At 50.8% G+C, this 13695-nt stretch overlaps 2 protein-coding genes across 7 annotated transcripts in view; one reads left to right on the top strand and one right to left on the bottom strand.

The window, feature by feature from the left end:
• Nucleotides 1-5748, top strand: part of Ift46 (intraflagellar transport 46) — a 12971-nt gene extending 7223 nt beyond the window's left edge. Inside the window, exons 5-12 of the mRNA XM_005378250.2 lie at nucleotides 952-1026; nucleotides 1186-1279; nucleotides 1940-2068; nucleotides 2518-2639; nucleotides 3008-3074; nucleotides 3880-3940; nucleotides 4236-4321; nucleotides 5308-5748. Of these exons, the coding sequence (XP_005378307.1) occupies nucleotides 952-1026; nucleotides 1186-1279; nucleotides 1940-2068; nucleotides 2518-2639; nucleotides 3008-3074; nucleotides 3880-3940; nucleotides 4236-4321; nucleotides 5308-5403 (730 nt within the window). The 3' untranslated portion in view covers nucleotides 5404-5748. The remainder of the gene's footprint in view (nucleotides 1-951; nucleotides 1027-1185; nucleotides 1280-1939; nucleotides 2069-2517; nucleotides 2640-3007; nucleotides 3075-3879; nucleotides 3941-4235; nucleotides 4322-5307) is intronic.
• A 2736-nt stretch (nucleotides 5749-8484) lies between these two features.
• Tmem25 (transmembrane protein 25) lies at nucleotides 8485-13695 on the bottom strand (the record flags this gene model as incomplete). Of its 6 annotated transcripts, none has more annotated exon segments than XM_013511200.1 (9): nucleotides 8485-9792; nucleotides 9940-10029; nucleotides 10169-10269; nucleotides 10425-10455; nucleotides 10763-10891; nucleotides 11102-11392; nucleotides 11954-12265; nucleotides 12645-12967; nucleotides 13253-13695. In XM_013511200.1, coding segments are annotated over 8 exon segments (1098 nt in total). In that variant the 3' UTR covers nucleotides 8485-9718.

Here is a 13695-nt window from a genome sequence, read left to right as displayed (position 1 = left end):
ATTAAATCTACTTAAGATCAAACTTATCAGTCACTTATCTAGATCTTAAACTGGTAAAAATGCACTTAAAATATGAATGCCTTGGGGCTGGGGATTTAGCTTAGCGGCACAGTGCCTGCCTGGCAAGCGCGAGGTCGTGAGTTCGATTCCCAGTAAAAAAAAAAAAAAAAAAGAAAAAAGGCTGGGTGTGTAGCTTAGGGCTGGGTTCAATCTCCAGTACCACAAAAAATAAATAAAAATTTAAACCACTGATTCTTTTTTGTTTTTGTTTTTTTCCAGTACTAGGAATCGAACTCATGACCTTGAGCTTACCAGGCAGGTGCTGTGCCACTGAGCTAAATCCCCAGCCCCCTAAATAAAAATTTAAAGCATGCATTAATTACAATATATTTAATAACAGTTGAACAGTTTTCCTAAGTCCTTCAAATTTACTACATCCTTGAGCCAGAGTCTGGTAGTGCTCAGGAGGCTGAGGCAGGAAGATCACCATGAGTTCAGGGCTATCCTGGGCTATGTAGTGAGTTGAAGACCAGCTTGAACTACATAGTGTGACCCTGTCTCAAAAAAATGAGCTGAGGATATAGCTCAGCGGCACAAGTGCCTGCCTGGCAAGTGCAAGGTCCTGAGTTTGATACCTGGTACAAACAAACAAAAAACAAAATATCCACCCTAAATTGGGTTCAGGGATTACATGAGGTTTTGCTAAGTAAAACTAAAAGATTGTTCCTGCTTTCAGGCTTAGTCTTGGAAAGAGAAAATAGATCTGTATGCATAGCAACGCATTTTTACATACTGAGGAAACTATACCTGCACACAAGAATTTCCACTTTACACTTTAGGCGTGGGGTCACTGCCCCGTGGTCCAAGTAACACACATGCTGACCTGTGGCTCGGCCACGTCTGCTCTCCTCGGGTCACCGTGTGGAATGAACCATATTTTCCTTTCACCAGGGCCTATGATCCTGCAGATTATGAGCATTTGCCAGTTTCTGCTGAGATTAAGGAACTCTTCCAGTACATCAGTAGGTGAGAACTAGGACCTCCCAATATACCCCACTATCTCTACCTTGTCCCAACCCTTTCCCCTGTCTGGTCTAAAACCAGGCCAATCTCCTTTGAGTATTTTTAGCTTGAATAGTCAAGTAGCTTTCTCTCACTCTTCTACTTCCTGGTCATTATCTTTAGGTACACACCTCAGTTGATTGACCTGGACCACAAGCTGAAACCATTCATTCCCGACTTTATCCCAGCTGTCGGGGATATTGATGCATTCTTAAAGGTACAGTCAGTCAGTCCTAAAAATGACTCCTTAGATCAGTGGTGGCGAACCTGTGAACCTATGGCACAGGTGCCGCAGCAGGGCTCTCTCTGTCAGCACGTGAGGCAAGTTGCTTTAGCAGCTGAGCATTGGATAACAGTTGTTTTTTTCTAAATTAAAATCTCAGTATTCAGGTTTAATTGCCATAGTAGCACTTTGTGATAAATAAGTGGGCTTTGGGTTGCAGTTTGGGGACTCAGTCTCTAAAAGGTTCGCCATTGCTTTCTTAGGTGTTTGTTTGGACCCCTCTATTCTAGCAGTTCTGCTAAATTTCTTTGACTAGCGTTGGCTGCCTTAATAGTGTTCATTTCATTTGAATTTTTAACCTTGCTTTCTCCTCCAAATTATACCCATTGTTGTTAATACTTTATCTCATCATATAATAAAAGACGGTCACTTATCTGCCTCCTGATTACCCATTAGTTCAGCCTTGTATTTAAGCTCCCGTAGATCAGACGTTTTTTATTGGATAGCACTGAGTACAATATCATGAACAAGCATGCTTAATACCAGCACTAGTGATGAACAAGAAAACTTTTGCCTTTTCACCTTCTTGGATGGGCAGATGTGGCTTTGTTACGGCCCTCATGTTGTTCTGCTTCCTCACCTTTTTCTCACCAGGTCCCACGTCCTGATGGGAAACCTGACAACCTTGGCCTGTTGGTACTGGATGAACCTTCTACCAAGCAGTCAGACCCAACAGTGCTGTCTCTCTGGTTGACAGAGAATTCCAAGCAGCACAACATCACAGTAAGATCCTGGCCCCCTACCAGGGCCCTGCTGGAGAGGGTGGGCAGGAGCGGAGGCCTTGCTGACCTTTGCACAGCTGACCTAGTGCTTATCAAAAGGGGTTGGTGTGGCTTTAGGCCAGCCCTAGTTGTTAACAACGGCTTTATTGAGATATAATTACATACGCTAAAATTCACCCTTTTAAATTGTACAATTCATTAGCATTTAGTATATTCGTGGAGTTGACTATACTATCATTGCTCCAGAGAGAAACCCTGTACCCATTTCCTTCCTCTCCTAAACTCTGGTAGTAACCACTTTCTTATGGTGAATATTATTCCATCGTGTGGATGTGTACCACATTCTACTTATCCATTCACAGGTGTTGCCACTTTTATTTCTTTTTTTTTTGGTCAAAAATATTTCAATGCTGTCAGCCAGCTCTTGTCTTCTTTTTTTTTTTTTTTTAGCAACATATGAAAGTAAAGAGCCTGGAAGATGCAGAAAAGAATCCCAAAGCTATTGACACGTGGATTGAGAGCATCTCCGAGTTACACCGCTCCAAGCCCCCTGCGACTGTGCACTACACCAGGTGAGAGCTGCACGTCCGCCCATCTGGGAGCCGCGGCTCCTGAGGAGAGGCCGTAAGCCCTGCGGCAGATATGGTCAGCCCGAGCGCCTGAAAATAAAGTACATTTTTAACTACTATGTAGAAATGGAAAAGTTGACGGCTGCTGGATTAGCCTGTGGACCTAAAGATTGAAATTTCTCTGGTGTTATTACTTAGCCGGCTCTTCCAAACCCCATTACCCAGGCAAATTTGGTTTGCATGGTCTAGGATCTCCTAAAATTGTAGGGTACCAGATTGAGGACCTCTTCTTATTCCAAAATATCCCGACCCACAGGTTACTGATGTCGTTAGTCTAGGCTTCCTGTTCATGTTTACCTCTGCACTTTTAGGCCCATGCCCGATATTGACACACTGATGCAGGAATGGTCCCCAGAGTTTGAAGAACTTTTGGGCAAGGTGAGTGGAAAGTAGCAGGAGGTAAGAGCATGTGGCATTTACTATATGGCCCAGTGTTTTCTTATATTACTATTGTCACCACTGACTTTCTTTGATGCTGGGAATTGAACTCAAGGCTTGGAGCACGCTAGGTAAGTGCCCTACCACCGAGGCGTGGCCCCAGCTCCTCTCCACTGAAGTACAATACACAATCAGAAACGTACATGTATCCTTAGTGGTGGTCCATTTCAGCAGCTGAGCATCCTTGTGTAAAAAAAAAACTTTGGCCTTGATAGACCACCCACTACCTTTGTAGTTAATGAGTATAATGTATTTCCATCTTACTAATGGAAATACATTACTACACAAATTGTATTCGTTTTCGAGGGCTGCTATCACAAAGTACCATAGACTTGGTGGTTTAAACAATAGAAACTTAGTTTCTGACAGTTCTGGAGGCTGGACGTCTAAGATCAAGTTGGCAGGGTTGAGTTTTTGTGGAGTCTCACTCGTCCACTTCCTCTGTCTTCAGTCTTCCCTCTCTGTGTGCCTGTGTCCTGATTTGTCCTTGTAAGGACACCAGCCGTAGGGATTAGGGCCTACCTCAGTGACCTCATTTCCATGTAATTATTTCTGTAAAGACCCTGTCTCCACACACAGTCACATTCTGAGGCTCAGGGCTAAGACCTCAGCACAGGCATTGTGAGGAGCCTATGCCATTCAGCCATTATCCCTGCCTTATGCTAGAAGTCTTTTCCTGCAGGGAATGGTGCTGGGTGCACTGGCGCTTGAGCCATTTTAATGTGGGCCCTCTGTACCCTTGCAGGTGAGCCTGCCCACTGCAGAGATGGACTGCAGCCTGGCTGAGTACATTGATGTGATCTGCGGTAAGCTCCTCCAGCCTTTCCCCGCCCAACTCAGTAGCTGTGTTCCCGGCTTTTGCGAGAGCTCACTGACTGGGAAGGTGGTGTCTTGAGTTTCGGTCTCCACTGTAAGGCAGTGGTGCTGTGCGGCAGCCCACGAGGGTGATGCTCAGGCTTCTGTGACTACTCACTGGGTGTTTAGCCCCCAGGTCACAGTCAGACATCCCATCTGGGAAGGGACTGACTATGCCGACCAGAAATGCCCCCCACTTCCCAGAGTCTGTCTGATTCTGTTCCTGGGAACTGTTCTTCATTTTAGCTATCTTGGACATTCCTGTCTACAAGAGTCGGGTTCAGTCCCTCCACCTGCTGTTTTCCCTTTACTCAGAATTCAAGAATTCACAGGTGAGACACTGTCATGGTTTGGGTCTGGATGTCCCCCCAAAGCCGTATGCAGTCATAGGTTGGGTATCTGGAGTTTTTAATTGATCCACAGTCCAATGCTGGGATTATGGGTGTGAGTGCTACACCCGCCCTGGGGCAGGTAGTTTGCATGCAGTGTAAGGCAGAGAAAGAGGCTGTTCGCTGCCGCTCCTCCCTTTTTGCTCTTGCTGCTTTTGCTGTTTTCCACCACCATGAACCGTTGCCCTCTGCCATGTGCCACTGTGCCTTGGAGCCATCCTAGTATGGACTGAAACCTCCACAAACAGTGATCTAAATGAACCTTTCCTTCCATAATTTTGGGTGTCATTATTTTGTCTCAGTAACGAGAGAAAAGTAACCAAGACAGACATGCAGGAGAGGTTGACTGAGCTGTAGGGAGGAGTCTGCAGGTCCTGGGCCTGCTGTGATTGTGTCCTGTGGCAATGGAGAATGTCCCTGCCTAGAGTTACCATTGCCCTTTAATAAAAAGAACAGTAGTAGCTAGGCACAGCAGTGCACACCTGTAATCCTAGCACTGTGGAAACTGAGGCAGGAGAATCACCATGAGTTCAAGGCCAGCCTGCACTTATGTAGATAAGTAAGTTCAAGGCCAGCCTGCACGACATAGTGAGGCCCCTGTCTCAACACCGCCCCCCTCAAAAAAGAAGTAAAATAAACAGAACAGCAGAGGAGGCAGGGCCTCAGATGAGGACCTACAGAAGACATCCAAGCTTAGAGGAAACTCAAGTCGCCTCATGAATGGAAGCAAGAGAAAAAAAAAAAGGGACTCATTTCAGAGGACGGTGAGGCAAATTTCTAGCTGTTTTTCAAAGACAACACCAAGGAATTGGTCTGGAAGCAGCATGGGGAGAAAATTGGAGTTCAAAGTGTTTTTAAAGAGACAGATCTAAAATACAGCAGCTAGCACATCCGCCATGCTCAGCATTCTCTCTTCTCTTTCCTGGCAGCATTTCAAAGCTCTGGCTGAAGGCAAGAAAGTATTCACCCCTCCATCCAACTGCACCTCTCAAGCTGGAGACGCAGAGACTCTAACGCTCAGCTGAGCCCCCGGAGCCTGTGTGGAGTCTGAGATGACAGATCCTTGTCAGCCACCCGGCGCCTGCCTGTTCTGCAGCGAGGCTGGGCCTGCGCTGCCCTGTACCCTCCCTCCGGAAGACACTTTGCATGTTCGTTGCCGGGCTCTGCCCGACTCAGACTGCTTTAACAGGCTGGTTACACATCCGCTCCACTGTGGGGATTTGAGTTAGAAGATTGTTTTGAGATCCCACAGAGCACAGATTGGGAGGAAAGCTTAAAAGATGTTCTTTTGGGGATGGACTTACTTTCATTCTTTTGTTTGCTTTTTATTTTGATTTCCTTTGTTTTTTCAGATGGTCTCACTATGTAGTTCAGGCTGGCCTTGAACTCCTGGCAATCTTCTTGTGTCAGCCTCAGCTTTTCTTTCATTCTTAAAGTTAGTTGGCACTAATTTTACAAATAAAATGCTGTGTCAGTTTGTGCTCTGATACTTTCTTTTGTTTCTGCAGCTTCTGGCCCATTACTTCCATTGCCCTTATTTCCTGAGTGACTAGAATAGCGTTGGGGAGCTACAGGCCCCAGAAAGCCCCCCACTGCCTCTGACCTTCTGCTCCCTTCTCCTCCTTTTTTTTTTTTTAATCTCAAGGCAGGCCACAGAAACAGAATTTCCCTTCCTCAAGGCAGGTCAGAGAAATTTAATCTGCAATTCCTCTGACCTACCTTGCTTGTAGTAGATGTTGAGACCCCCATTTCAGGAGGGGTCCTGCCCCACATTCTCCAGGAAGCAGTACTGAAGAATCTCATCAGACAGGCCCTGCTGGCTTTCCCACACAGCATTAGCTCGAGTGCTTTGTGTCCGCATTTCTTTTTTTTCTTGAGACAGAGTTTCACTATATAGTTCAGCCCCTCTTTGAACTCAGCTTTTGTAGCCCAGGCTGGCCTCAGACTCACAGTGATCCTCTGCCTCAGCCTTGTGCCACCACACTCGGCTCCGTTTGCATTTTAGTCAAGCCTGCAGTGTAGCCTCAAAGGCCAGGGTTCGGAGAGCTTCTGGAGAGCCAGGTACATAAAGGTTCCTAGAAGGTGACTGCGTAGAGGGGCATGGAAGCCCTGTACCCCTCCCCCACGCCCACTTGGGCATCTCATTTGTGCCCTTTGTAATACCCTTGCTCAGCCAGTGACGTGTTCCTCTGAATTCTGTGAGCTGCTGCATGCAAATCAGTTGAACCTAAGGAGGGGATTACAGTAACCCAAATTTCTTTCTGCTTGGTCAGAAGCACAGGTGAAACAACTGTGGGCTTGTGCCTGGCATCTGAAGTGGGGGCGTGGTCTTGGGGACTGAGCCCCCAGCCTGTGGGGTCCGATGCTGTCTCAAGGTAGATAGTGTCAGAATTGCAGTAGGAGACACCCACCTCGTGTTCAGTGCTGTGGAATCGATTGCTTATTGGTTGTGGGAGTCACTTTTCCTCCCAGAATTTCATTTTGTGAGGGCCTCTGTGCAGGGAATACTGCCTCCCTTCCAGGGCTCCTGTCCGTCTTGACCCCAATGACCCTGGTATTGCAGTAGTCCAGTGCGAGATGAGTGTGGCTTGCAGCAGAGTGGTGTAAGTAGAGATAGACAGACTTAGGAACTACTAGAGAGCCAGAAAATCTGAAACCATGCAAGTGATTTCTAACAAAGGGCATTTCATGAAAGACACTGGTTGCAAAAGCGTTGGCAGGTGCCGGGCATGGTGGCTCACGCCTGTAATCCCAGCATTTGGGAGGCTGAGGCAGGAGAATCTCTGCAAGTTTAAGGCCAGCCTGCGCTACGTAAGTCAGCTCAAGACCAGTGTGAATTGCAGAGAGACTCTGTCTTAAAAGTGTTAGGAAGGGCTGAAGGAGAAGGGAGAATGGAGGGTACTGAAGACACACGATGGTCACGGGTGGTGTCTACGGCAGGCACTGGCAACAGAGATCTGCTGCGGCCAGGTCTTGAGGGGCTGAGGTGCCACGCTTTGCCCTGCTGAAGACCACCTACCCTCAGTCCCAGCACTGCAGTGATGCGGAGCAGAAATGGACAGCAGACAGCGGAGTCTGGAAGATCCGGCATTATAAGCAGAGAAGAGTTCAGCACTCGGACTCCTCAGCCCCATCGTTTTGTTGAAACGTGACTGGCCACACAGGCGGGAGCTAATGCTAGCACCCTGGATGGGGACGCTCGGCAGGGCTGTCTGCTGACATGCTTCAGGGTTCCCCTCTCACTGAGGCAACGTAAGTGACCAGGCAGAACCGAAAGAACTTGGTGCGAGGCTGGCTGTGACTCAGGGAAGAGATCGAGGATGACTCCTAGCCACTGAATAGATAATTCAGCCAAGTACTGATAAGCGGAGAAAGCAGGGCAGCAATTGGCGGGGAAGACAACATTAAGATGCTACATTAGCAGCCTTTTTTTTTTTTTCTTCTCATCTTTTTGAGCAGGGTCTCACTATAGAGTTCAGGCTGGCCTTGAACTCACTTTGTAGCCCAGGCTACCAGCCTTATACATATACAGTGCACACACAGGTGATGGATGGTTTCTCACAAACTCTCAAATCAACCATAATCACATGCTTGCATATGCAGAGCTTAGGCCTCACACCAGATCAGCTAAGTGCTCTGCTCTGACTCAAATCTCCCCTCCTTCTGAGGAATAAACCCAGGGTCTACACTGAGAAACATCCCCAGCCCTTTTAAATTTTGAGACAGGGTCTTGCTTAGTCACTAAGTTGCTCAGGCCATGTGTGAACTTGCTGCCCTCCTGCCTCAGCCTCCCAGTGCCAGGATTAGGTGTGCCACCATGCCCAATTTATACACTGTGATTTAAATACTTTATTTAAGGGTTGGGGATGGAGCTCAGTGGAGAACATCTATTAGTACGCACAAGGCCCTGGGGTTGATCTCCAGCACCACCAAAAATCTTTCTTCATTTAAAAAGATATTTGAGGGGCTGGGGTTTAGCTCAGCGGCACAGCACCTGCCTGGCAAGCGCAAGGTCATGAGTTCAATTCCCGGTACCGGAAAACCCCCCCAAAAAAACAAAATAAAAAAATAAAAAAAAAAAAAGACATTTGAAGAAAGAGAGCAAATATATTCATTCAGTGAAGTTTATTGATTTTACGGTGTGCTTAGCACTGTCCTAGGCAGTAACGTGAGAAAAATTATAAAACAACAAGGGAAAAATATACTCTGCACTCTGCTAATTTCCAATAATTTTCATGTTGCTTCTTAAAAGCATTTTGGAGTGTGCAGTCTCCCCCTTTCTCTATGTCTCCCTGAAGTTTTTGGAACTGTTGAATTATGTAGCCTCTTTAGCTCCACCTAAAGAACAGAGGGTGGGGTAGGACAAATGGCTTCTGACAGATGGGACAGTGAGGGGTTGGTCAGGTTGGAGTCCCCTGGCAGGGAGACTTGCTGAGAGGGGAACCACCTGAGGGCTCTGGACACTCACAGTGAATCACAGGAAGGCCAAACTTGGGGATCCCAGAGGGCCCTGGGCTCTCTCTTACCCCCTCCCCTAGGGAATGTGCTTAAAGTGCGAACACTGTTAAAAATGATAACATAGCTACATGCAACCCTGGGTGCCACCAGACTTGCCACCTTTCTCTTCTTCCCAGACTTGTGCTAACACCAGGCACTGGCACTGCTGGGGATCAGGCCAATGCGGAAGTGAACAGAGTGCCAGGAGAAGGAACAGAGAAGATCCAGTGTATAACCCATGATGTCAAAGAAGATGCAGGGCCAGAGGCACGGGGTGAAGGGCAGGGAGGTATGCAGCAAAAGGGACAAGTTGTGCTTGGCGGTGGCCCCGGGCCACAGGTTGGTTCTTGTGCAAAGGGCAGTTTGGGTCTACACAGCTAGCAGGTACTGCATTTTCCCTGAGGGAACAAAGCTGCATAGCATAAGAAGACATTCAAGACATGCAGGGTCCTCCCTGTCTATAAGCATCCCCCATGCCTACTATACAAGGTGCATTGAATATGGGTGCGGGCCATGTAGCAAGCCAAACCACACTTGGGTCCTGGGTGACACCTGGACACACCTAGCCCGAGAGTTCTATCTGCCTGGGCCTGGTCATCACATGCAGGCCCCAACCTGAGTTAGCACAAAGGGCTTAGTTCTGGCTGGCAGCCCTAACTATGTGTCAGATCCCAGCGAAACAGATTATGTGCTTGATTCCCAGATACCCCAGGCGAGAGGACCAGCCAGTGCCAGTGGCATGGTCTCTTTGTGTTGGCCACATGCCCAGGCAGAGGATGCACTGAGGAACAGAGGGTGGGTACTTCGGGTGCCGTGGTAAAGGGCACTCCTGTTCCACCTTGCTCAGAGCCAGATCTCATCACTGCTCACACTCGATACTCGATAGATGTAGCCCAGCATTGGGAGGCGGATGAAACCTGCAGGGTCAGAGATGCCCAGAGGACAGTGATCCTGGTTCCTTGGAACCCGGGGAAGCGCTCTCTGCCCTCTGGCATTCAGAGACCTGTGGCATAAGCACAGGGCTGGGACATAAGAAGGAGGGCAGCAGGCCCACTCCCCAGTACCTCGGCTGGTGAGGAGGCCACCAGGCTCAGGTTCCAGAAGTTCTGGCCGACTGCTGTTCCGAGCCATTGGCCGGTCTGCTAGTTTCTCTGCTGGGTGACAAAGAAGGTAGTGCCCAGGATGAGGGGTATGGCTGGTGGAGCTTCCCCCCCTTAAGAACTAGGGTCTCTCTGTCTCTCAGGAGCACTTCTGAAGATAAAGCAGGGGCAAGCACCAGGGCTCTGGACATACCTCTGGGATCTGGGGCAAGGTCATTGAGCTGCAGGTTGGACGGGAGGGACATGTTCTCCCGGGGCAGGCGCACATTGTTGAGTTTCAGGTTGTTAGAGTCACTACAAAGTGGAAACAAGGCTGAGATACGCCGGGCACCAGCAGGCACAAGCTCCTGGTTTGAAGCCCATCCCAGGCCTCCCAGAAACCCCAGTTCCCACCTGTCCCCACTCTGCATTTGGGTTCAGCCCATCCACTCAGCCCTAGGAGGAGTTACCTAGAGATCAGAGATGGGCGTCGGGAGGGGCCTGAGGAGAAAGAAACCATGTCACTGATTCTTGTGTACCCACCCACAGTGGGCTCTGCCCCCTGCCCCTTCAGACCTGGACCCTCTAGAAAGGAGCCTCTCAAATGCCCAACCCTGGCCTTGAGACCAGAGCCTGGGTTCTCCGTGCCTGTCCCTGCTACCTGGGCTGTTTTGCCTACAACCACATCCTACAATAGGTCTGCCAACTGGCAGAAATGACCCATTCTTTCCAGCACCCCTTGCTAGTCACCCCCAACCTCACTGCCACTCCTCCAGCCACCCTCTGCCCCCGCTGCCCCTGGCCCTACCTTTGATCTTCTCTTTCCTGCAGACCAGGCAGGCCACCAAGGTGCTGAATCCCACTAGGGTGCCCAGGGCAAGCCCTCCAGCCACAACGATGCCCAGCAGTGGCACTTCCACCCGGGTGGCCAGGAGCCCTGCAGGTTGTCCACTGTTAGCCTCCAAGTGGGCAATACCCCCAACCCTGAGATGCCACAGGCCAAACCACTCTGTCCTCCTTGCCTGAGATGGCGAAGGACAGCTCATCCACAAGACCCACCCAAAGGGCAGGGAAGTCCTCCCGTTTCTATACTGTGATCCTTGCACCCACCTAAGACTTCGCTAAACCAGCTGTCAGCACTGCTCACCTGGGCCTGGAAGTGAGGCACTGGTGATGCCGACATCATTGGTGGCCACCACTGAGAGGTTGTGAGCCAGGCTGTGGAGCTGCAGCTGCACGGTGTGGTTGGTGAGCCAGGGATAGTTCTGAGCATCCAGAACCAGGAAGTCAGAGGTGTTGACAGTCACGGGCCCATCCTGGTCAATCCAGGTGACATTGGCAGGTGGGTTGGCTCGCACCAGGGCAAACAGGACAACAAGGAGGCCTGGGCCCTCAGCTTCCTGGTACTTAGCCCCAACCTGGGCAATTTCTGGCTTAACTAGCATAAAAAAGAGAATAATATGTGCTCACCACAGCCCCATATACTCTGGTCTTTTCTTCCCAAATCCAGATGGGAGCCAGAGGTCTGAGCTTCTCAGAGTAGGCACTGAGATAGGATGGCTGAGCCCACCAGGGGCAGCATTTCATAATGATCACTATGTAGGCCTGTCTAACCCACAAACCGTGGGCCACCTGCCTTTTAAAAAATGTTATAGCTGAAGATATGACTCAGTGGCATAAGTGCCTGCCTGGCAAGCACAAGGTCCTGAGTTCAGTTTCCAGTACCAAAAAAAAAAAAATAATAAATAAATAATGTTATAGTAAATATTAAAAGTTACACCACCCATATAACTTTGGGCAGACTGCTTAACCTCTTTGTGCCTCAGTTTTCACATCTCTAAAATGGGGATAAAAATGACCATCCTGTCATAGAATTATATGAGGATAAAGTGAATTAATATTTTCAAAGAGCCTAAGTGTTGGCTAACATGCTGGAAACCTGCCTCATGACTGCCGGGGGTCCAGGAACCTCTCCCCTTGCCCACCCAGGGTTACTCACATTGCACATTGAGGATGACAGAGGCGTTGGCTGACCGGCCACTGCCAGGGTCCTGCAGGGAGCAGTTGAGCTCATGTTGAGCCCGCTGGGCAGTGACAGTAAAGGTGCTGGTGCCTCCAGAGAAGGCCTCCCCGCCTACACTCAGCAGTCTTGAGGTGCTGGCTTCTTGTAGCTGTCCATCCAGGTACCAGGCCAATCGGGGGGTGCCAGGGCCCCCTGCCACCCGACAGGTGAAGGCATGATGCTCATTCTCCCGAAGTGCCCTCTCGGCCCAGGTGTGACCATCAATTTGTGGTGCCAACTCCCCGCAGCCTGGAACACAGCAGGCAGCCTCTAGGAGGGGCTGGGGGAGGTTAATACTGTTCTGTGACTAGGGTGGGGTCCAGTTACAAAGGGGAAGCAGGTCAACAGACAGGGCAGCTGGGTTCTCTTCCTAGGGACTGGCTGGATTTAGGGTAGGTTAAGTGGGAGAATTTTTCAGCTAGCAATAATCGCGCCTCAGATAAACCTCATCGGCTAGATACTGCCACTGCGCAAAGCTAGCCTAGGCTGAGTGGGAGAAGGGAACCTGGGCTTGGAGTTGGGGTCTGTCCCACCTAGAGAGGGCACTAGGTGGAAGGTGCAGGCAAGGAGGGGAAGGACGGGCTCTGGCACCCAGAAGTGCTTGGCCAAGGGACCAACAGGAGTGTACCTGAGCTCAGAAGGGCTGGCAGGAGCAGCAGCGTGTGCGGGAGGATGGCTGGGCCTGGAGGCAGCCCCATGGTGGCCAGGGCTTGGGCCCAGGCTGCTGAGATTACGGGCTGGCCTCGGTGTCAGCCAGATGAAAGCAGGCAGGCCTAGTAACTCCTTCAGAAATTTGTTCTCGAAAGACAAAAAGAACCATGCGCGGAGTCACGACTGTAGACTGGCCCGCAGGGGCCGAGGCACGGCCGAAGAGCGAAGCCCAGGGGCACAGGCACAGACCCACCCGGCACATACCTGGGCACCTGCGGGCGCAGAACCCGGCTCTGACTGCTGGGGACAAACGGCACACACACGGAGATACACAGAAGGGGCAACTGTGCAGCTGCACCACACACACACACACACACACACACACACACACACACACACACGGTCTGCACATACCCCTCCCCCACGCGGACTGCCCTCCTCCGACGCTGTCCTTTCTCCTGCCCCGTTCTCCCTCCCATCTCTCGCCCTGTGCGTCCTTCTCCGATCCCGCTTGCTCAGGTGGCTTTGGGCCCAAGAGGAGGCTCGCGCAAACATCCCGCCATCACCCGCTCCCCAGCGGCTCACCTGGCTCCCTCCGACAGCGCAACCGAGCAACTGTTCAGGTCTGATGAGCACCGCAGTCCGCGGCGAGGGCGGGGGCCGCGCCAGGCAGGGCCAATCAATGCCCGACCTTGGGCGAGGGGGTGGCCGCTCCCGCCCCTCCCGGCCGGCGCCCGGGCCCCCTGGCTGGTCAGCCCGAGCGAGGGCTCCCGTGCGTGGGCGCGTAAGAGAACTGAAAGGCGCGCAGTCGCTCAGCTCCGCAGCTTTATTGGTTCAGCCCCCCACGCCCCGCGCCGGGCCCTCCCGCGCGCTCAGCGTCCGTTGCGGGGGCCGCGCAGCTGCCCCATCATGTCGGCCAGCATGCGGTTACACAACGCGGCGTACGGGTTGAGCAGCACCAGCTGGCGCCGCGCGAAGGGGCTGCCCAGCCGCGCCGCGCGCTCGAAGTCCCTGCGGGCGTCGTCGTC

The sequence above is a fragment of the Chinchilla lanigera genome, unplaced genomic scaffold, assembly GCF_000276665.1.
Source record: "Chinchilla lanigera isolate Chin_1 unplaced genomic scaffold, ChiLan1.0 scaffold00011, whole genome shotgun sequence".
Lineage (NCBI taxonomy): Eukaryota > Metazoa > Chordata > Mammalia > Rodentia > Chinchillidae > Chinchilla > Chinchilla lanigera.
The sequence above is the reverse complement of the archived record's forward strand: the minus strand, read 5'-3'. Positions and strand labels throughout refer to the sequence as shown.